Source organism: Sturnira hondurensis, unplaced genomic scaffold, assembly GCF_014824575.4.
Source record: "Sturnira hondurensis isolate 20B ecotype Veracruz unplaced genomic scaffold, ASM1482457v3 Scaffold0001872, whole genome shotgun sequence".
Lineage (NCBI taxonomy): Eukaryota > Metazoa > Chordata > Mammalia > Chiroptera > Phyllostomidae > Sturnira > Sturnira hondurensis.
The window spans coordinates 24,595,122-24,619,310 of record NW_028074503.1 but is presented as its reverse complement, the minus strand read 5'-3'; the positions used below and the strand labels follow the sequence as shown (position 1 = coordinate 24,619,310).

Genomic DNA, 24,189 nt, shown 5'->3' with positions numbered 1-24,189 from the left:
AGGTGTGTCGGTTCATTTGGTGTGAGTTTACTCCCTGGCCATTCCATGCTACTCACAGTGCCAGCTAACAGTGGGGGATCAGCAATACCAGCCTGGCCGTCCAGAAGGTAAAAGTCTAATGGAGCTGGGATTACAGTGGGATATTGGTTGATGTTGGAAGTGGGGGGTTGGGGGAGGCTGCCATTCTGTCTGTCTGCAATGAGGGATGTCTCCAAGGACATGACATTGCAAAGATATCTGGTGAGGATGTGCCAAGCAGGTGGGGTGGAGGGAAGCCTAGAGTAAGAGCTGTAATAAATGTGTGGTTACGGATCACCTGCCCTGACTGAGAAAGGAAGAAAGAGGGACCTAAGACTTTTCAAGGATATAAAGCCCAGAAATGGATGAATAAGGGGCAAAGGAGACAAAAACCAAGAGTGAGTCCAAGATACTCCCCCCAGTTTCCGAATATTAAGTGACTGAGAAATTGGTGATGGCATTAGACAAAGCTAACCTGAGGGAAAGACACTGTTGGGGTCCCAGTATTTCTGGCTTCTTCTCCTTATTGATAGCAATCTGTCTGTACTTTTCAGGGTTCTGTATTTCAGTGAGTTCCTCTGAAAGCCAACTAATGCTGTTCATGGTAGCTTTTTATTTTTATTGCTAATGGGTGACTATATCATAGAGAAGCAAAAATATAATGCGTATGTAGATTCTGGGTTATTCTTTTAGACTGCTGGGGGACGAAAGGTCATGCTGGGGGTGAGGTCCTTGTTTTCCCAGTGTGTTTCTCAGACAAACACACACAGGCTCTGTGTTTGTCTGAGCTGGTGGCGGAGGTGTGCAACCTGGCTAGAATTCCTATCTTTTTCTGGAATCAGGGTGGGTCACATCTCTGGTTCTATTCTTGGACCTTACGAGCTAGAAAGTTGGGTGTGGACTGATTTATCAAGCCCAAAGGGGCATGGATTCAGATAGGACTATAAAAACAACGCTGTGCTCTGACCTTTGACTTAAGACGTCCTGGGCCTGTTCCCAAATTTCAGGCCTAGAGTATTTTCCTTGCACTGCAAAGTAAAGCAAAGCGGAGCTGCAAGCCTATCTCAGGGCTATGTACATGACCTTGGTAATTGGGCTACAAATTTCGGTGCTGCCTTCAACACCACGGGTGATTCTGAGTTTACTAGGTAATTCTGCAGTCCTTTGAAGTGTCTTAAATGTTCTAAAAAAGTTAAAGAAAGGACAGAAATACATAGCTGCACTTATAACATTGCAGAATCTATTGTTCCTAATTTTTGAGGTCATTGAATTTAGTAAATTAGCCCCCCCCAAAAAAAAACCCCACATTAGTCCAGTTGACAGGGGCCCACTTTCACTTTCACCAGTGTCTAGCCTACCGTGATGAGGGGTGAACAGTGTTTTCAGTGTAAGTAAAACTAATTGGTTTGTCTCTTCCAAGTGGGGATACTGTGGAGCTGTTTCTGAGTAATTAACCTGATGGTTCCTTGCCAACATTCGTGCTACAACCTACACCTTAGGGGTGTGGTAAAGACCTAATGATTTTGGCTGGTGCGGCTCTTTATTCCCCAAGAAGGGCGCTTTGTGGCCGCTGCCAGGGGGACCGGCGCGCTGATGAACTGGAGTCGACGCAGCCAGTATGTAGCGGCACAGTCACACAGTTGGGATGGCCATGGGGTGGATGGATTGACTGATTTTTAGAGAGAGGAGAAAGAAAGGAGAAGGGGAGGGAGAGAAACATCAATCAGTTTGCCTCTTGCACACTCCCGGACTGACCTGGGACGGAGCCCGCAACCCAGTCCCAGGCCCTGGCCCAGGACATCCTGGGGATATGGTGGGACACTGTGACATCACTTATGGGACAGAACACAAGGCAAATCACATCTGCTACAGCGAGAAAATCTCAGTGAACGGCCGGGCTGATGGTGCAGCTGCTGAGGTTGCTCCCTGGCGTTTGTGTTGTAAATGAGCTTCCTCTTCCTCCCCACTCGGGTTTTCTGCTGTTTTTGGCTATTCTTCCACTCATTCAGCTGGCAAGCTTGCACCGCACACCAGCAGTAGCCAAGGACTGCTCTCAGCACTAGACACGGAGAAACAAACACAATAGGCTCACTTCAAACAACCTTGCAAACTGCAGCAGGGGCGGCGCTACAGTCCCACGTGACAAGGCCTCCCACAGGGTAAACCACAGGGTTTGTGCCCATGGGCAGGGCTGCCAGGGCTGCCAGAGAGGAGGGTGAGAAGAGGCTTTTAAAATCCTCAGCACAACCCTGCCAATTAATTATCATCCCCTTCTACAGAGGAGTAAAGTGAGGGCCAGAGACGTTACGTCATTGGCCCAAATATTTCAGGAAGCGGAAGAAAGGGACACGAGCACAGTCTGCCTCCGAAGTCTGTGTCCCCCCCTGTACCGCTGTGTTCGTGTCTCTAGTCCACTCTCCTGTGACCAAGCAAACAAGTGGAAGATGTTGAAATGTAAGCAAAATTTTAAAAATTTAATTTTTACTTTGCAGGAAGGACCCAACTCTATAAATGCTATGTCATTTGTGTTTGTCTTAATTACCTTATCTTACTTTCACTAATTCTCATAATTGCTCGTAATAATTATAGGAACAAGTTAACCTTTATTGTTTGCTTTATGTCAGGTGCTCTATATTCGGTGCTTAACAGTTTCTCTCCATCGATCCTCATAACAGCCTCAGGGGCTGGCTGCGGAATTATGTTCACTCTGTAGATGGAGAAATTGAGGCCTAGAGAGTTAAGTGATGTTAAGCAGCAAAGCTGGGATTTGATCCCAGATCTGCTTCCAAAGACAAGTTTTTAACCATTTTGTTACAGAGCCAAAACCCAGACCACTGACAGCCTAAAAACTCCTTGTAAGTTGCTGGGGTTTTTTTAATTAGAAGAAAACTCTGGAATGCAATTGATCTTTCCGATCACCCAGGAATGACCACGTATTTCTCTTTAGTTTCTGAGGAGGTGCTCCTTAGCGGCGTTTCAGCAATTCCTTTTCATCTGGAAGACTTCTATGTGCTGTGTTTCCAAGCTGTCCACACCGAGGTGCTGGAGCTCTGGTTTGCTCCGAGAGGCAGACAGACACTGGGCTGGTGGGATCTTTGGCTTTGGACCACAGCTACCAAAATGGATCCCTTTGCAGACTGGGTCGCATTCCAGCCCACCAGCCACTTGGGCTCTCCACTCTCCCTCCCTGACCACAGAAATCTAAGGGCTAGAGTTTACCAAACAAACCAGGCAGGGTTCACTGGAGAGAGTTTGTAAGGATGGAAGGAAGGGCAAGTTCAGTACCTCCTTAGGTAGTTCAGCCCTGGCTGCCTGGTGGCTGGGACTCTCTTTGCCTGGCTCAGGATCAGAAAGAAGAAGGTCAGGGAGAAGCAGGCAACAGAGGTCCCTGAGGTCCCTGGGGCTCCTGGGTCCTGGGGAAGGCCAGGCAGAGAGAAGGAAGGAGAACCAGCCCACAGCCAAAGCTCTGATGGGGAGCAAGGCTGAGAAACACCCACGAATCTACTCACCTTCAGCGTAAGGCAGATTAAGTTCAGAACAGATGGAAAAGTGACTTGTGGAATGTTAACTGCTGACACCTTTGCTTGTTTGCCTGCTGCCTGTTTGAAGTTCTGGAAATTTGGAAAGCTCAGGAGGAATGTGGTGGAGGTGGTCTGGAGCCCACCTGACGCAGGCTGCATTTTCAAAGGTCACCTGAGCTTCGGAGCTCAGGTGCTTATGAACATGTCTCACCTTCAGGGGCTGGGACAGGGACGTGATAAACCCCTGCTTCAGGAAGCACGGGCACACACACTGCAGCAGACTGTGAAATCCCTCACAGCCTGGTCCCAATAATGGGGCCCCCGGTGTGCATCCTCTTTGGGAGTAGGGAGGGTGAGAGAGGGGCAGCCTCTGAGGGTCCTGCCCAACCCCCCAGGGTTGCTCCCATATCTGCAGATCAGCACCGTGCCAGGACCTCCACCAGAGCTGCAAGGAGTAGGTCAGAGGCTGTCTTGTAATCACTGTACTGTTGACCGGACACCCCTGTCACGGGTCGGCCTCCTGGTGCAAGGTCTGATAAATGCTCAGAAATGCGTCAGAGGATCTGCCGCAAGCAGGCAGGGAGAACAGGGAGCTGGCAGTGGAGGCAACTTCAGGCTGGGCCCAGATCTAGCACATTGCCATCCCCCGGGCACAGCATTGGACCCTCACGGGCATATATTGGACACTAAGAACCGTGATGGCTCTGGACAGTGGGGAGCTCTGCGCCCTGAGGGAGAGTGACAATGTATGTGCCTTCTAGGAAGGGCAAAGCCCCTGGTGGCAGGGCTGGTAGGGTGGGGGTCATTATGGCCCTGAAAAAGGAGCACTAGGGATTGGGAGCTGTGGTGGCACCTCGGCTGGAGGCAGGGACACGGTGCGGATCTGCTCTGAGGGCTGGGTGGGGGTGGGGGTGGGGGGGTTGGGCCAGAGCAGAGCAGGACTGAAACGGGTCCTAGGCTCTTCTTGCTGACCCTGTGCAACTCACACCTTCATAAATTTTTCTCTGGATGCCATTTAGCAGTTTTAGGATCTATTTTATACAGCAGGTGGGAGTTAAGCCAGATTAGAGATTATGAAGCAGTCCAGAAAATGGAACGGTTTATCCCTAAAAAGGAACATTTGCTGAATCTGTTAAGACTTTGAGAGCCCGCTGGTGTCCTGCGATTTCACAAAATGTAAATGAGGGGCCACCCTGGTCATGTACACGGTGAGACTTAATAAATATTTGCTGAGTAAATTCACAAACACATCTGATTCATTCAATTCAGCAAATATTTGCTAGAACGCTAATCAGTGCCCTCCCGGGGACAGATAGTCCAGTGGCTTAGCTTTCTCACTGTGGGCGAACCACTGCTTTGTTGGGGCATAAACGGCACAACAAGCTGCACACCTCTGAGGCACAAATGGACAAGCTTGGACGTAAGTATAAGCCATGAGGTTACACATGTGTACACACCAGCTGGTGATGACATGCATGTCACTCACCAAAGGCTACTGGTGCCCATTTATGTCCAGTGTGGTAAAAAGGCTGATTAAATCTCCCTTTCAGAGCTACTTAATTTTCTCTCATCACTTGCAATATTGAAAGGAAGTAACTATGTGGTTAGTTTGGGCCAAAAATGTATAAGAAGGGTGGTGAAGGACTTCTGGTAAGGATTTTGCTTTCCAGATGAAAGAAATATGTGGCTGGTGCTATCTTTCCACACACACTTGAATGTGGAAAGATACCTGGACAGGTGGTAACGATCTCAGCCAAGCAGGATGAAATGTTGGTATAATGACAATAGCAGAGGAAGTAAAGAGGGTAGCAGAACAGAGGTCCTTGATGCCACCCCTGAGGGATGAAGCCATGCTAAGTAAACTCTATCTCTGGATTGGATGCCTTGTTACTTGCAGCTAAAAGCATCCCTAATTGCTATGGGATACATGAATGACCAGATCATCTCAGGCCTATCAGCAAAACTTACTAGAACTAATAGAAAACAATTGGATTTATTTTAATAAAATGCTAATATGGGGATTTTGGTTTTACAAAAGTAACTCATACCCAAAATAAAGCTATAATACCAAAATATCAATCTAAAAACATACACAGGCCATCCTTCATGAATTACTGAAAAAGAAGGTAAGGAAAAAGAAATCGATGTTTATCGAGTGTTTTACCAATGGCCTGGCTCTATACTGGATGCCTTCACATTAAATCCTAACAAATCTCACAAGAGGTATTATTTTTTCCATTTTATAATGACGAACCTGAGCCTTACAGATGTTAAAATAACTTGCCCAAAGTCACACAGTAAACTTTAGAGCCAAGTGTTAGGCATAGAAAATTATTTTAATGATGTCTAAATGAATAGTCCTCAAATGAATAATATCTTCATTATTATGAAATGAATTTATTTGCATTAAATTGAAGGAGATCTAAATTAAAGAAAAAGATAAGTTACGTCATATGTAAATGAAATGGTTTTTGATTACTTAATTAATTTTGGTTACTTTGATGATGTATTAATCTCAATTAATAAAAATATTAGATTACCTTATAAATCTCACTTTAATAAATACCTTATAAATCTCACTTTAATAAGATTTGTTTCTAATTAGTACACCAGTGTCCTTTTTGTGTGTGTGAAAAGGATATTCCTAAATACTTGAAGCTGCTGTAAAAGTCTTTGATCTTTTAAGATATTTGAACCTTTCCCCCATTAATTTGCATATATATTAATAGCTGCTATTTGTCAGAAAAGCCAAACTTCAAATTAACCCTGTCTGCATAAATTCCAAATTATGATAATCAATAAAGTTTTATTACTGATGGAAGAAACGTCCCAACCTGAAGGGGTGTCACACTCATGGTCACCAGGGGCCATATCAGTCTCGTGGTTGCCTTCAAAGGGCCGAATGTAATTTCAACTCCTTAACAGTTAAAGAGGAGTTACATTTATACAACCCTGAAATTATTCTGGCTGAATAATTCTCTACAGGATTTTTATAAGTTTATTTGAGCCAAACTGATGACACAAGCCTGGGAGCAAGATCTCAGATGAGGCCTGAGAGACTGACGCCCACTGTGCATGAAACACCGGGCTGACGTCCCTGCCGTGGAGGCGGGTCCCACCGAAACACAGGCTGTGCTTTGTGGGCTCACAGCCTAGGGCTGGAGAGATAGCCTGCTACGGAATAACCATCAGAACACAGACTGGCTGCTGATCAAGGCCATCGAAGGAGTGCAAAGTATACTGGGAGACACTGATAAGGCCACTAGGTCTAGGGAGACCTTGCCGTGTGCGGTTCGAACAAGGCCTGGAAGGGATTACAAGGAGGGATGCATACTCCCGGGCCTGAAAAAGACACTGAGCGTAGATGTTTTTGGAGAAGGGGCCGGAGCTGATGGAGATGAGACAGTGCATTTGTGAGTGAGGTGGCTGAAGGGAAGAGGAGGCTGCGAGGAGAGGACAGGCAGCAGGGTGGCCGGGTGAGGGTACAGGCCAGCCAGGATGAGGGGAAGCTGGGAGCCCAATAGCTCAACATTGAGCATGCTTAGGTGCCCACCCCGCACTGGCACAACTCAGAGAGTGAGTGCCTCCAACCCAGGGGATACTCACTCCCTGTGGCTCTCGGAGCCGCTGAAGTGGTGCAATGGTCTCGGCACTCCTGAAAGAAGGCCCCAGAGGTATCGCGTTGGCGGCTTGGGAGAAGGGATCAGTTGGGGAATCTCTTCAGGGATGCTCGAGAGCCAGCCCTGGAGCAGAGGTAGGGAGGGAAACAGGCTCCATTCCTGACAGCGGAGGAAAAATACAAAACCAGCAGCAGAGATGAATGGTGAAGAGCAAGTGGCCTCCAAGCCACACAGTGGAGGTGCTAATGTGTTTGGGACTGCGATGGTTCGATTTATTGTCAGCGTGGCTGGGCTGTGGTGCCCAGGTGTTTGGTCAAACACCATCTTGGATGTTTGTTGTTTGTTTGTTTGTGATTAAACTTTGAATGGGTGCACTTGGAATAAGGCTAATTGCCCTCGTTGGCGGGCCTCATTCAATCAGCTGAAGGCCGTAACACACAGATGGTAAATACAAGACACAGGGGCCGAATCTGGCCTCCACCGTGTTTTATCCAGTCCAGCACCTTGTTTCCACCCAGCAGCAGTGCCGAACTCTCTCACTTAACAGTTAAGGAGTAGTTACATATACATAGTCCTAAAATTACATTCAGTCCTTTGAAGGCAACCTTGAGGCTGACATGCACCGCCCCCTCCTCCCCCCGCCGGTGCAAACGAGTTTGATAACCCTGCACAATGGAACAAGGACTGACTCCCCTGAGCCAGAAGGAATTCTGCTGGGAGACTGCCCTTGGGTATCAATCCTCCCCTTGGCCTCCAGTCTGCCAGCCAACCCCACCGGATTTTGGATTCACCAGCCTCCTCCCCTGTGAGCCAGTTCCTTAAAGTAAATAAACCTCCAACTCGCTCTCTCTCTCCACACACACACACACACACACACCCCTGTGGGGTCTGCTTGTCTGAGACTAATACACACAAAATCTCTAAAGAAGCGGGAGCCATTGTCTTAGGGCCGGCTTCTGCCACGTAATGTCCACGTATTCCTAATTAAGTCTCTCTGAGTCTCTGTTTTGTCATGCATGAAATGACACTGAACGATCTTGTTCGGCCTGTTGTGAAAACTGCCGCACTCAGGGCCAGGGGGAGGGCGGAGCTAGGGGCCTTGGAGTTCAGTGCGTACTGAGACCCTCACGCCCAGGGCCCACCCACGTGGCACGCCCCCTACAGCATCTCCTGAAACGTTATCCCAGATGTCCCTCTCATCTTAAGTTAGCCCTGGCCCTGACTGCATCGAGTGAACGAGGGGACGCCTGGCAGAGGACCCCTTGACCTTCCCGAGGGCAGGAAATGCGTAGTTTTTATCTGTATTTTTATCGTTATGTTTCCAACGCCCTAGCATTTGGCAAAGAGCCTGGAACTGAGGAGGTGCAATAAATGTTTATTGAATGAGTGAATATTTGTTTAATGACACGGTCAGGGCAAGCAAGGCAAATGTGGTCAGCAAATAAATAGTGCGGCTCTAAATAATCAGCCTCCAAGCAGAAATTTGGCAAGGTATAAAAGAGCATTTGTTACATTAACGAATTGAGAGAAGACCTTGCCCAGAAATGAATTCACTGTTTGACACCTATTTGCAATGTGCAGCAGAATGGGATACATGTAACCCAATCAAAATGTGTACGACTTGTCATCAAAATCAGGGTCCGATGCCCTTGACCCTAGAAAAAATGCCCAATTCAAATTGTGAAACTCCAAGGAACAAAACATTCTGTAAAATTTATAACATTTAGAACACTCTCCTCCTAATCCCTTCCTGGGGGGAATTTTTTTAAAAAAAAGAAAGAAATACAAATAGCTACTTTAAAAAAAAGATTAAAAAGTCACTCCATTGCTACATTTGGGGTTGCCATGTAACTTAATTATATTAAATGTCATTTCTCCTCATCCAAGAAAAATCTTTTCATCTTTTTGAATAATGTATGTATAGCCTAAAAAGTGTCCGTGTAAGGCAATAAATTATTAGCACAAAATCTGTAAGAAGGAATTCAGTTTTACTTTTATTCTTACAGAGGTTTCAATTGTAGGAACACATGGAAAGCTAGAATTCTCTTTTCTCCTGGGACCAAACTCCAAGAGAGAATGCCAGCTAATCTCTTTCTTCTATGCCATTACCCACCCCCACCCCACCCGGACCCCTCAAATGAAGGAACCACACAATTACTAGCTTTCTGACAGGCCCCTGGCTTTTGAAATGAAGGCACAACTCTGGGGGCACGGACTTCCCACTCAAACAGGCGTGAATTAACAAAAGTGAGGCTGATGACACTCCTGTTTCATAATTAAATGTGTTAGTTGTCTAATAGATACATGGATTCAGTACTTGATTTCAGACGCAACAACTGAGAGGTGAAGATGTCCTGAGAGAACAGAGACAGAGGGGACTCGGCCTCTCTGTTCCCCCGCCCCCTCCGCCTTCCCCTCCTCAGCCCCACTGCTATAAAACAAAGCAAAACAAACAAAACATTCTTTAATCTATTTTTTTAAATAAATGTTATTTTATTGGGGGGGGGATGTGCACAGCAATTAAAAACACTTGGTAGATTTTTTTTTAATGCTCAAAAGTGTAAAAAATCAAAGACCTCTAACTGTCTATTCTGGTAATCCCTGTTGGTTTTTTAAATTGAAAGCAATAAATGCTTTTGGTAGAAAATTCAAACAATACGTAAATGTATACACTTGAACTAAAAGCTTTCCTCCTCATCCAAGTACTCTCCTCAAGGGAAACTCCTTTTAATGATTTCTTGAGATTCTTTTCAGGAAAAAAATTGGCTATCTCAGCATATATTTCTTTAAAAATTTGACATGCATTGAATTATAATATATTCCCCTTTAAACCCCGTTTTTTCCACTTAATTATGTACCTTGAACATCCCTTTGTATCAGCACATCTACTGTATTCTTTTTATCACGCTCCCTGGTATTCGTTGTACGAGGGTACCCCAATTTATTTATTTAACCTGTCCCCAGTTGCTGGACATTCGCAACAAGGTTTTGCTGTGGCCAATAGTGTTTCAGCGAACACCTCATTACATTTATCTGGATGCAGTCCTTCACATGGGTTCATAAGTTACCTGGGGCCAGCCCTCACAGCTGCTGGGGCTGTTCGAGGCACAAAGGCGTTTGTCACCCGGTGGCATGCTGCTGGTTAGGTCCAGAGGAAGGAAGGTCCTAGGCAATGTCCACCACAAACTTAAACAGAGATGAGGATGGTAGGGGAGAGGGGCAGAGATGAGAATAAGGTGAGAAAAGAGAGGGGGGGTAAGAGAAAGGAAGGCCATGGGGCATAAATGTGGCCTCTCGGGTGAGTGACAGAACCCACAGGATGACTCTGGCTGCTCAAAGCAGCAGAGGAAGCAGACCCCAGTCTCGTGAGCTCACTCGGCGACTCTCAGCAAAGTCTCCCCACTCACTCTGCCTGCCCCTCGGCCTCTCTGCTTGTCAGAGAGGCACGGAAGGCGACTAAGCAGCATGAGAATGCGTTGGGGTGTCGGAATCAGGGACGAAGTGACACAGGGCCTGTGGGGTTGATACAGTTCTCTTCAACAACCGAGCACGTGTAGCTGCCTCACCAGTTAGGCACTGCAAAATCAGGAAAGTAACGTGAGAACCTTTAAAGTTGGCAAAGCGGCTGGTCTGTAATGTATCTGCAGCTACTATCAGGGACAGATAGCCCGGAACGGTCTTGTTTTGTATTTCCCTCTTGTGAGGAAACTAATCTGTTTTATGTTTCATCTTCAGGAACAAAATGCAGCTTGCCACCCCCACCAGTGCATTTAAAGGACAGCGCTGTCCCGGGGTTAGTCACATGTGCCTTCCTGCAGGACGTGTGCTGAGCCTGGAGCCTGCAGGCTGCCCTTCTCTTGGCTTGGCTCAGGTAAGAAAGCCCGCAGCACATTCGGGTTCATCCGATTTCTTTAAACCTTGTAGTTCGACGCAGTTCATTGGTTGCTGTAGATTTAGCCAGTGGGGCTGAACATGTTTACATAGGTTTATGACTGTTTTTTGGAAGTACCCATATCGGTGATGGCTTGAGAGTAATTAATGTCTCAGGTAGGAAAGGTGTTTAAGCTTGAACTTCCTTTTTGTAAAAACTTTTATTTGCATTTATTTTATGCTGAGTCTATTCCCAGGCCATATGCTTTTGTTTCTTCAGTTTCTTGGGCGATATCTTTTCCTTCTGGGCAGCAAACTGCTCTTTTTCAGAAAGGGTCACCTATTCCAACGTGGCAGGAGGGGTTCACGTTAGGGGTTAACCCGACCATGACCTCGATCAGTCTGGAGGCGCATCCCAGGGGCTTTGTTCACCCGGATGAGCTCAAGACGAAAGAGCTGACCTCTAAACTCTATGCACAGCACTTCTCTGCATCTTCAAACGGGTGCAGCAATGATTCTGAACTCCATCCACCTTGGGTCCCACTGTTTGACGGGGGCCTCCAGCACCATAAGGATAGAATGACATGCACTGTTTCTGTAAAGTGACATCTTTCAGAGACTTGGTGGCTTTTCAGCTCTGCATGCCTCTGATGGTCTGGGCAGTGTCACGGATGTTCACAAAGTCAACGTGGAGATTTGAACCTCCTGACTTGTGGGGTTTCCTGGGTCAAGTGAGTAGCAAATGCCTCTCAGAGATCATTCCAGGCTGCAAGTAAAGGAACTCAACTCACTTTTGCGTCTTGGTGCTAATAATGACTGTCATGCAGTGCAGTCGGGAGAATGGAAAGTAGGACAGCCAGAAGGTAGGTTGGACAACGACAGGGCTGGGAGCAGCTTTTTGTTCAGAGCGTCGGCAGAGCTGAGGAGCTTTCAGTCCATTCCCCCATCTCATCTCCTGGGCATCAGGAGGCAGGGCCACAGGAGGCCCCTCCTTCCCCCTGCCAGAGGGCATCTAGAACCAAGGGGCCAACGGGTGCTTCCCCACCTGGCACCTACTCCCTGCAGACTTGGGGGGAAGACCATTGCTTTTATGTGAACACGAGCCAAAGGTGTAGTGGAGTGGGAAACACAGGGCCTGGGAAGGATGTCAGCTGTCAGCAGGCAGCTCTGTGCTCTGCCGTCCGTACAGGTGGCTGGTGGGAGAATTCAGGGAGCCTGGGGTTGCCGGGCTCACCGGGGTCATGGGCCTGGCCCCACAGCCATCCTGTGCCTGCGTCCTCGAGCACCTTTCATCCCATCTCTCCCTGCTAAGCTGTCTTTGACAATCCCAGGTACGGGTGCTCTTTCCTTTCCGAAGGGCCCCTACCCTCTGTCAGCTCGTCTCTGTGGTGCTTATCGATTCCCATGGGCACATGAGACCACATCTCAACCCCTGTCCCGACCAGTTCTGCAGGGGGCACAGCCTGAGTGTTGTCCCACCCAACGAGCACTCTGCCTTGTTGAAACCCGGATCTCAGTAAACACGGAAAGAATGATGAATGAATGAATGAGCGAGAAGCTGGCACTCCTAATTTGTGGCCGAGGAGGCCGCTGATTTTATTTCTTTTTGGAAGGAAAGATCAAGAAAGGGTGTGGCCTAGCCAAGGGGTATACCCAGAAAGAAGATTCGAGGGAGAAACTAAAACCATCCCTTTTTGACAAGTTCCCTGATGAGAAGATGCACAATCACGGAAGGAGGGCCTTCTGACGATTCCAATCGTCAGAGAGAAACCATTGCTGGAGAGAAACCATTTTGACAGGTGTCTGTCATTTGTCTTTCTCTCCCAAGTCTGAATTGAAAGTGCATCACTGATTGGTTGACTTCTGCCATTTTCACAGGGAATGCAAATTAAATCATTGCCCTTCATGACTTTTCCGGTTGCATCAGCCGCCCTGTACTTCTGACGGAAAGAAAATACTAATTGAAGATGAAAAGAGTTGTTAAACAATCGAGTGCATAATTGTGGTGTGTTGGAGCATGTCACGTCATCTGTGTATCAATATGTTGCAATTGCATCATCCAAGGAACTCCCATCTAATTCCGGGGGGAATAATTCCCTAAGGCTACAGTACAAGAGCTTTTGTTCTCTTGGCTGTCGAGTCCTGGTTTGGATGCCCCCCAAGTGTGTGCGGTGTCTGGGAGTCTCTGGGCCATTAGCTCCATGCACAGTCTTCCTGGGAAGTGTTTAATTGAGGTGAAGTTGGGTCAGAAAGGCTTCTGAGCACCACTTCTCGTTCTTCCTCTGCTTTTCTTTGTGGCTTTAAGCAACATAGGAAGGCTTGTTTGTACTTTAGTTTTCCCGTTTTTCTGTCAAATGTCTCAACACCAGACTACAAAGAAGCTTCAGACATAAGGAGTGATTCATTGTGAATGTATTACCCCCACTCTTGGCAGAAAGTCCGCCTCTGGTTTTACTGAAAAGATAAAGGCTAATTTGATGACTTGCTCATCTTTCTCAGTTTCTGTTGACACAACTCTATCTCTGTGGTTGTCTGCCGGCTGCAGACAAAAGGAACGCCATCCGTCTTCTCCCTCTCCAGAGAGAACCCTTTCTCAGCTCCTTGATCCCGCCCTTGGCCTCTCCCCGCCTCACTCTTCACTACCCGCCCCACCACAGCTCAGGTTTCCCTTCAAGTGGGTTTCTAACAGGCCCCAGCTGTGTTCTACTTGAGAAAGCACACAAGAAAACCGAAGTGCCTTTTCTTGACCTCGCTGTCTCTTCGAGTCTATTTATTGCTTTCCTTCTGCAGCAAGACATCTCAATTTCCTCTTTCGACACAGCCCCTTAGGTTTGCTAGCTTCCTTTCTCTCGCTGTTGAAATTGCATTCACAGAGGTTGGGGTGGGGGGCGGGGGCGGCCTTGTGGGCCCAGTCCAAAGGGGCATTGTTTCAGCCTCATTCTTGTTTTCTCAGGAGCATTAGTTTTCTTTCCATCCACTTTTTCCCTTCAGCCTTCCCTTCCGATGCCCTTGTCTGCTGACCTCCTGGTTGGGTTTCCCAAACTTGCCCCTTTGTGGCACTGTGGCTAAGGGTCTGAGCCCTGACTTCAGCCAGCCTGTGGATGGATTCTGACTCTGTCGGTGGCAAAACACCGACTGAGGGTGTTTTGCCACTGACAAAACACTCTGTGGGTCTCGGTTTCCCCATCCTTGAAATGGGGGTCATAACATGCGTGCTTACCTAGGGTTTGTTGTAAGAATCAAACAAGCCAGTCTGTGTAATATTTATTCCAATGTTTGGCCCTTAGAAATATTTAATAAATAGTATTTATTAGCACAACAACATACTCCAGAGCTTTGAAATGTAATTTTTTATCCTTTTAGGACATATTTCCTCCTTTATCCCAAACAGGGCCAGACAATAAATAATTATTGATAAATGGATTTGTGCACATTGTTGGAACATCCAGAGAAGGAGGAATGATGGGGTGGAGGGAGGCTCCCAAATTCTGCACCTACCGTTACCTAAATTCAGGTTTTTTAAGTTTGTTTTGTTTTACCAGTAACTCACTCACATTGTTGAGAGTTTAAACGGGTCCTTTCAGGTCCTGTGTTTGTGAGGAGCAAGGGGCTTCGACAGTTAAAGCTCTAGCTGTTGGTGCTCCGATCAGTCACCACGAGGCCGCCTGGCCCAGAACACAGTGTGCTGTCCTTAGATTAGACGCTGCTCTAACAGGATTAAGGAAGAAAGCGCACAGCTGCGGCTTTGTGCTCAGGCTGCCTGGAACCCGTCCATTGAGTGATGCCGCCATCTAGTGGCGATACGGGGGAACGGTACTGGGCAGAGCCGTTTTGTTTGGGCAGGAGCCTCGGAATAGCAGTCCATTCTTTAGAAAGAGTGGGTGAGACGGAGGGGGGAGGTCGAGGGGAAGGATGTAGGGGAAAACACCTCAGCGCAGGCTTGGGAAAGTAAAGGGCACAAGGGATGCCTGTGCCCACCTAGAACACCCTTTTCGGTATCACACAGCAATTCCTTCCCCCATCCCAGCACCAGCTAAACTTTGATTTTTTTTTCTTCTTCACTTTCCAACACTCTGTGCCAACCTGTTGTCCTTGCTTCACCTTCTCATTTCTCTTTTTCTGGGTTAGGAATGCAGGGCTAGGAAAATTGAGCCGAGTCATCTCATCTGGCCACCACCCCAGGAACAGCAGCCCCGGCCCCGGGACCAGCGCCCCACCTGCCCGCGCAAGCACCTCCCCAGGCGACAGCCCAGCCGCAGGTAAGGGACAGGCGAGACTGCAGCAGGGAGAGGCTATGGTCCATAGGGCTCCCCAGTCCTCTCAGGACTGTCGTTCTGATCACTGATATCAGAGCGAGTTGATGTTCTCTTTGTGAAACTGAAGTGAGCGCTGTTGGCCATGCAGCCTTCCCCACCGTTTGTTTCTTTTCACAAGCTGTTCTAACCCCTATCGTTATCCATCTGCCTGTGATCAGTACATGGATTGTATAGGTCATGGTCGTAAGTCAGCACAGCGCATTAGGATGGAGGGGACTGGAGGGAAGACACTGATGCTTCCAACTGGAGTGTGTGCAGTGAGTGGGCACACTGGGCGCACCGTCTACGAGCTGGCCGCCTCTTAGAGCAGTGATGGAAAGGACCGATTCTGGGGCTTCGCTCCGCCACCACTGGCTATTTGGGTGCGTTGTTTATGCTAGTCGAAGCCCCCACTACCCTCTTCTAAAAGGGGCATAATTAAAGCTACTTCTCAAAGTTATGGTGAAGATTAAATGGCATACAGAAAAGGCTGCATATTTAAAAGATCGACACTGGATTTTAGAGTATTCATGGAAGAAGTTGGTTAAAGGAGAGAATGATAAAAGATGATACCTCAAATAATTTATTTTACCTTAAAATATAGAATTTCCTAAACTTTAAAAAAAAACCAGTTTATTTGTTTTTAGACAGAGGGGAAGGAAGGGAGAAAAACATCAATGTGTGGTTGCTTCTTGTGTGCCCCGCACTGGGAAACCTGGTCTGCAACCCAGGCATGTGCCCTGACTGGGAATCGAACCAACTAGGTTCCTAGGCCGGTGCTCAACCCACTGAGCCACACCAGCCAGGGCAGACTTTCCCAGTCTTTAATGCAGGAACATAGCCTCTTTTTTGCACATGAATCCACTCGTTGGTATGTTCTGAGTTGTCCTTCTTGCACAAGCCACACACATAATACTTCATTTGTAAGTTCTGGTTCTGGTTCTTTTCAGTGTAATGAGAATGTAAAGACATCTGGGAAGATGCTGATAAAAATCACCTTCTGCAGAATCATTCTAATTCCAATAACCATTCCAGATTATTAAAACTTTTTCAAAACTTTTACTCCATACCTCATTACATAGCAATTTTTTTACAGCTTCCTGTTGGTGAATCTTTCCAAAACATTCCACCTTGCTTTCATAGAAACAACTTGCTTTGTATGCATGTATTTCATGAGTTTCTGTAGCATTTAAATTTCACAGGCACAATAACAAGCCCGGCTGTCATAAATTGATTCTGGGTGAGCATATCAGGATGAGTGCAGCAGAAGCTGGGAGTGAGCACTGTCCATCACGAAACTTTTTGGTGGACCATTCACGGGGGCCTGGAACCTGGCCTGTTAGTTAAGCAGAGGTCAGCGAAAGCAGGTTCTCCTGCAGCATATGCAAAATGCCACATTATAGTACTCAGCATATACAATCGTGCAATAAATGGTGCAATAAATATTATTGTCACCATCAATATGTTGTGAAATTCACTGTGCTTCACAAACACATGCCTTCAATCCCTTCTTCTCTGCAAAGACCCTGGTGTTCTCCCCAAGCTTACCCTGGATAGGTGGAGCTGCCCCTCTGACTCCGCCCCTCGCCCCCCCACCCCGCCCAGCCTGGCCTCGGATTAATGGAGTGTGCCAGTTCTGCAGTTATTCCATTTCCAGTGCTGAGGTTCCAGACACCAGCATGTGTGTAGCATCACCAGGCACCTTGTAAAAACATGCATTGTGCAGGCCCCGAGCTTCCCGTGATTCAGATCCAATCATTATGGGCCGGGCCTGCAGTTTGTAACAAGCACCCCAGGGCCTCTGGAGTAGGAGGTCCAGCCAACTGTGAGAAATGTGTTCCTGCACCAAAGATCAAGATGAACCTGACAACCTGTGAGACTGAGCCAGATCAGATTTAATCTTATGACGGAGAGGTGGGGAGGTGGGGGGGTGTTTGCTGGCAGAGGTGGTGAGCCAACCACACGCGGAATCTGCCACGCAGAACGCTCAGCTCTCCTTTACTCTGCCCTGCTTGACAGCTTTTTATGGCATTAAATTCTGGATGTGCCATTAAGAAGCGACAAGGCTGGGTGCTTGGTGCCTTCTTCTTTTTCTTCTTCTTTGACTGCCAATGACATTTTATTTTGGAAATTGCTACGTGTTACATAGGTGTTAACTTCCTTTCTTTCATCACTTTCCCTAGATAAATCAGAAAGATGAAAAAAAACATATAAGGTCTTAGTTTCTCTAAAGTCTTAGGTTTAAAAAAAAAACTGAAGTGGTACTTCTCCTTTATGAGGGTACTGCATTTTAAGGAGAACTCATAGTCCATCCTTATGCTCATACACAAGCTTCTGCTCCTTCCTGGGGGGAAAATGGTCAGTGTTCCTGCTTTCTTCTAACAAATCCACTTTGTGATTATGATACATTATCATTCCCCACTTGACACCTTGTAAGAAACTTGATCGTTGGCTGCATTCTTCACTCGGCAGAAATCCACTGTGGCTTTGCGTGGGTTGCCTAAGTGTCAGAAACAGCAGTGTCGACGTTCTGGTTCTGAGAGGGAAACCATATGAAAATATCTCTGGACATGCAGACATTCCTGGGAAGAGCAAATGGAGGAGGGTGAAGTACGGTGTGCACAGAGTTCAGAAGGCTGACGGACACTACTTGGTTTTGAATTGTGTGGCCACCAGCCACCGGAGACTGGAGTGCAGGCCAGAAGAGAACTCTTTGCAGAAAGAAGTGTGGTTGGACTCTGTGGAATGACGGAGTCGTCTTCATTTTGTTCGAAGCAGATGCAGGGATGAAGGAGCGGCATGGGCTGTCTGCAGTGAGCAGAACCCTGTGCATCACCCCATGTGGGCATTTCTGCGAATTCTCTGTCAGCCTAGGCTCAGGCAGAAGCAAAAAGAAGCATCCTGTTAAAATACACCTCCACCACTAACTCACCCAAGACCCCAGGCCTCCTTAGCTCCATGATTTGCAGGGCCAAAGTGAAGTTCAGAGTTCTTTGTCACTGGACTGTCTCAAAAGACCTAGTGTTGCCAAGACAGCAGCCAGACCACTCAGAAGGGTGTGTACCTTGATGATATTCACCTCATCCACAGGGCGGTCCTGGGAGTTTGCTCCCATTGTTGCTACGCAAGTCACCAATCCTATACCTGGCACTCATGGCCCAAATGGTGTGTTCGCTGTCAAGCCACTGGGTGGGAGCTAGGGTTCCAAAGAACTGGCTGCTGTTAGTGTCTGGCCCTGCATTAGCCATTGCAGGAATTCCAGCCCCTGTGAATTTCAAGTCTGGATGAAGTTCATCTTCAAATTGCTTGCCTACATAGATGCACCACCTCAACCTGTTCCTGTTGGGTCACTTCCCAGGATCATGAAGTCTTTGATGATGCTGTGGGGTTTGGTGCCATTGTACCAACCTCGACGCACCAACTCGGCAAAGCACTTACAGGTCTTTGGAGTGTGCTTGCCCTATGACCCCATGCTGAGATCCACATGTACCCTGGCTGCTGGCTGCTGGGAGGCCGGAGAGATCACTGCCATGCCGAAGACGGAGGGCCCTTTCTTCCTGGATGCTTAGCTTCTGATGTAGGAAAATCTGCCCTGGCTCTGCTGACCCTATGAGAGGAGCATAAAGGACAGGGAACCACGTTTGCTGTCATGCCAAGGGGGACGAGCTTCAAGCATGACTTTCTTATGCCTCAGAACAGAGAGAGGAAGCCTGTGTCCTCCTTGGTGAGCGGCCCTCAGCCTGAGGGAGCTCTGGTGTTTTTCTTTTATTTTATTTTTTAAAGATTCTTATTTATTTATTTTTAGAGAGGGGAGAGAAGGAGAAAGGGAGGAAGAGAAACATCGATGTGGGAGAGAAACATCAACTGGTTGCCTCTTGCAAGCCTCCAAGTGGGGACCTAGTCTGCAACCCAGGCATGTGCCCTGACCAGGAATCGAACCAGTGACACTGGTTGTAGTCTGACACTCAATCCACTGAGCCACACCAGCCAGGGCAGTTCTGCTTCTTTCAAACTTCCCATATTCATTGTCAGGCTCCTGTCAACTCTGATCCCGAGCATTCAGCCTGAAGAGTGGCAGGTTCAGTTGAAACAGAAGGTTGCATGCAGGAAACCCCTGAAAGAAACCTCCAAGCATGGTTTGTTGTTGTTGTATTGTTTGGGTGTTTTTTCCCCCTAGTATAAGCTTTTAATCCCTTGATTCTGGATCGAAATGGTGTCACAACACTGGTTTCATCCTCTTCGTGTGTTGCTTCTTAAAGTGTGGTCCCACCCCCAGGAATGGTCAGCTGGGAGCTTGTTAGAATGTGAACATCAGGCCCTCCTCCCGATGAGCAGAATCCAGACCTCTGGGAATCCGTGGTTTAACGAGTCTCCCAGGCAATTCTGGTGCACACTCAGGTGTGAGAACCATGGGCGGAATGGAGAGCTTATGGGGATGCCTTCGCTCAAACAAACAGTGTATCTTGCGAATTGGTGGGGCTGCAGTCTCCTGGAGTTTTATCTGGGTCCTTCATTGTAGTGGTAAGAGGAGGTCTGCTGACCAGGGAGGAAGGAGAAGCAGGGCTGGGGGCTGGGGGAAAAGAAGCACTTCCATTACCTCTCAGTGTCTTCTGCCCAAGAGAGTGTTACCAAAACCCCTGATGAAGGGGGCGGGGGAGGAGGCGAAGATGATGGAGAAACCAAATCTGTAAGTACCTCCAGGTCAGCCAGGGCTGAAGGCCCAGAGCATGGCTGTGTAACAGGGCTGGGCTCTACCAGCTACCTGCATTTACATAAGCTCAAGACTCAGGAACAGTCAGACTCATGGATGTGGACAACAGTGTGTGATTGAGGGGAAGGGTGGTATAAAGGAGATAAATGGTAATGAGAAAATACAATTTAAAAAAAAAGAATAATCAGTAGGGTGGCCACACACCATATATAAAAACAGACTCAAAATGAATCAACAATCTAAATATACTCAATACTATAAAAATTCTAGAAGAAAACATAAGGATAAATCTTTATGACCTTGGACTTGGCAATGGATTCTTAGCTATACCACTAAAACCATGAACAACAACAACACTGAAAATAGATAAATTAAACTTCATCAAAATTAAAAGTAGCTGTGTATCAAAAGACATTAAGGAAGTAAAAAGACAATCTACAGAGGGAAAGTCATCTGTAGATCACACATCTAATAATGGTCTACTGTCCAGAAACTATAAAGAACTCTACAACTCAAAAGCAAAAAGATAAACCATCCACTAAAAAATGGGCGAAGGACTTGAACAGACACTTCTTTGAAAAAGATACACGAGCCACCGACAAGCACACAAAAAGATGCCATTAGTCTTTAGGGAAGTACAAGCCAAATCCACAACGACATGTCACTTTGAACCCACCAGGTTGGATATAAAAGTAGTTTAAAAGCCTGGAAAACAACGACTGCTGGTGATGTGGTTTCCAAGAAATTGGAATCCTTGCACATTGCTGATGGAAATGTCAACTGGAGCAGCCCCTGCGGAAACGGCTTGGTGGTCCCTTGAAAAGATAAACATCGAGTCACCATCTGACTCCTCTCCTGGGTATACACCCCGAGAACTGAAAGCAGGTGTATACACCAACCCTCATATGCCAGTGTTCACAGCAGCACTCCTCATAATAGCAGCACATGGAAACAACCTGAGTGTCTGTCAGCAGATAAATGGATAAACAAAATGTGGTATGTCCGTGTATTGGAACATTACCCAGACATGACAAGGCATGAAGCACCAGTACATGCTCCAACATGGAGGAACCTCAAAAAATTACGTGACGAGAAAAAAATCCGACATAAAAGGTCACAATATTGAATGACTCCATTTATAAAGAATATCCGGAACAGGTAAATTCATAGAGACAGAAAACAGATTAATGGTTGCTGGGGAGTAACTTCTTCATGGGTGTGGGGTTTCCTTGTGGGGGATGAAAAAGTTGAGGGCCAAATAGAGGTAGTGGTTGTACGACACTGCTAATGTAACTGGTTGTATGTCATGGGGACTTTACCTCAATAAAAAAAATGAATGGTGTACTCTTATCTACAAAAGACAATTGAAACTAAACTCTGGTGGTCAAAGTCCTTCCCAGCAGGTCTTTACTTCCTGCAGCCTTATCTGTTACCATTCTCCGAGTTTGATCCGGTTCACAATCCACGTCAAAGGCACTGCGTCTCCTTGAAAGCTCACTCCAGCGCCAGGGGAGGCCTCCGCCAGCCACTGCAGCCACGGTCCTCTCTTGATTCTTGTAGCTCTTAACTGCTCACCCTTGCACTTGAAGCGTGGTCCTGGGACCAGCAGCCTTGGTGTCCCCCTGGAGCCTATCAGAAAGGCCCAATCTGGCGCCCCCACCCTAGACCCACAGAGTCCGAATCTGCATTTTAACAAGACCCTCTGATGATTCAAATGCCCCTTAAAGTCTGAGAAGGGCTGGTTTCTACCAGAAGCCTGCAGTTAGGCGGGAGGCCAGAATCACTCTGTGAGCTGTGTTTATTTATAATACACATTTTAAATAATATATACACTTGGTAGAATGACAGTCTCTAAGTATATCTATATGTATATATACATATAGATACAATTTTAAGTAGTAAAAAATAAGCCTTCCTGCTGCTTCAGTTGCTCAGATTTCTTCCCCAGAGGCAATTTTTATTCAAGGTTCTTGGCTACTCTTCCTTGTTCTGAGCCCATGCAAGCAAACACGTACCAACTGATTTCCCTCCCCGGCTCTGTGTTTACGCAGATGGCCATGCGCTTACACACTGAGTTGCTCTTCTCACGCCATCGTTCACTACGGAGATCATTTTAGCACATAGATGGCATAATGCTTTTTTAATGTCTGTGGTTGTATAGTTGTCGTACACGTGTGGAAGTTCTCTATGGTGCAACTGTTAAAGGACATTAGGTTGTTCTTGCAAAGCTTTGCTGACTCTCCTTTGGGAATATCTTTGAGCACGGGATGTGTCAGTGTGTGAAAGAGTTGCGGAAAGATACGTGCATTTTAAAATTGTAAGCGACATAAAAATCTGCTCTAAAAGGCAGAAAGAGTTTATCTTCTTGGGAAGACTTAAAGAATGTCTCAGGCTACTTTTTTTACTTCAACTGTCTGTGGGTGGGACCCAGTATCTGTTTTGTTTTTCAGTGATTTTGATACAGGAAGGCGGGGCGGGGGGGACCGGGAAGCAGGGCACATGTCCCGAACCCTGTATCATGGTTCATCCTGGGCCGCCTAGAATCGCTCTGTATCTTTTTATGTGGCCACTTAATCTCCTCCCCAAGGTGACAGGTTCCTAAGGACAGGCCGTGGGGAGGTTGTTTCTTTATATTTCTACCTTGTCGCAAGGCTTTGTACAACGACGCTGGTTGATGATGAGGCTGATGATGCGGCTTCAAAGAGTATTAGTGGCTCATATGATAGAGTTGTTTTTTTCCAGCTCCATGCACCAAGCACAGAGAAGAATGCTGGGCCAGCTCCTTGCCATCCCCCCTGCCCAGCCCAAGAAGAAAAGGACGTCAATGACATCTTTCTTTTCCAAGGTCTGACACAAACTATTCTGAACGAATGTCCCTCCCCAGCAGCCACTCGGTGAGCCATGTGCTTGCCTGGTCTAAATTCATCAGCTGGCTGCACTCAGGTTCCTTCTTCTAAACAATGTCTGATAGTAGTTCTTTAAACACAGACAGGATGGTTTATAGAATCACAAGAAGGTGAGTTGGGATGAATGTAGCTTGCTGCGAAATTCATAATAAAAATATAGATTGAACTGCAGTGAATGCTTAGAGATGACAATGAGATGCAGTAATCACTCAAGCACCAAGTAGGGCTGTGGCTCCTGTCTCCAGCTCCCCACCCTATAACTAAGGATGGTGAAGAGGTAGCTTTTTGGAGAACGTTGTCTGCCTCTTGCATCGTCTGGCTCTGACTCCAGTGCATGTTGCCATGCCCTGCACTGTGCAGAACCCCAGAGCCTTCTGGCCTCAGGGCTCATGAGTGCACGGCAGAGATAACCCAGCTCTTACCCAGCAGTTCTCGGCGTTCGGTCCTCGACGAGTAGGGTTCTAGGTCAGCCACACAGCACTGCCCAGTTTTGTGCTCCTTCTGCATTTCTTTTCCTAATCTTAATTAGGAAATTAATTATGTAGATCAAACTAATATACAGGATGGGGGGAAAGGAGGTGTGCTGTTGTGAGTATGCAAACACAGTTTATTGTTGTATTGTTATTTATTAATTATGATATTATTTTCCAGATGAACGGCTGTAAACCTACTTTCACCCCACCCTGTATCCCCAACAAAAAAAAATCAGGTGACTTTCAATGGAGAAAGAGTGTGTAGAAGGAATGTATAAAATTGAGTTGGCCACACAGGATCCTGTCTTGAGGGGGGGATTGAGGTTTGGGCTGGGATGACTCTGAATATTCCCAAATCAATCCATTTTTGACTCCCCACCCAGGTCTCGTGGAAACTGAGGTCCCAGAAGCGGGAGCCTCTGAAGAATGTGTTTTTCATGTTGGCAGAAAGAGCCCGGGACCCCAGTGCCAAAAAGCGTCTCATGGCCATGAGAGGCCTGGGGACCATAGCCCGTGAGAAACCCAACAAGGTAGGCTGGGAAGGTGGCCTGCAGTCCCTAGGACTGGGCTCTGGTACCTCAGGTACTAGTCATCATTGCCATGTAACTCTTTACCCCGGACCTGGCGGGAGCCCAGGTACAGCGTAGCTGGGTCCCCTGCTCAGGGTCCTGCGAGGCTACTATCAAGGTGTGGGCCAGATTACATGCCTTCCTCAAGCTTGGGGTCCTCATTCTAGCTTACATGGCTGTTGGAAGAATTCGCTGCTTTCCAGTTG

General features: G+C 47.1%; 1 protein-coding gene across 4 annotated transcripts in view; it reads left to right on the top strand.

Moving 5' to 3' along the window:
• The first annotated feature begins 2,201 nt into the window (after window positions 1–2,201).
• The window catches only part of MRO (maestro), a 29,596-nt gene continuing 7,608 nt past the window's right edge, over window positions 2,202–24,189 (top strand). For 2 of the 4 annotated variants that reach the window (XM_037034341.1, XM_037034329.1), the window contains exons 1-5: window positions 2,202–2,472; window positions 10,895–11,030; window positions 15,158–15,288; window positions 22,778–22,880; window positions 23,798–23,944. In XM_037034341.1, coding sequence (XP_036890236.1) covers window positions 2,471–2,472; window positions 10,895–11,030; window positions 15,158–15,288; window positions 22,778–22,880; window positions 23,798–23,944 — 519 coding nt within the window. In that variant the 5' untranslated portion in view covers window positions 2,202–2,470. Of the gene's footprint in view, window positions 2,473–10,825; window positions 11,031–15,157; window positions 15,289–22,777; window positions 22,881–23,797; window positions 23,945–24,189 lie in introns of those variants that run through there. The other 2 variants (XM_037034344.1, XM_037034337.1) reach the window with 2 other exon arrangements.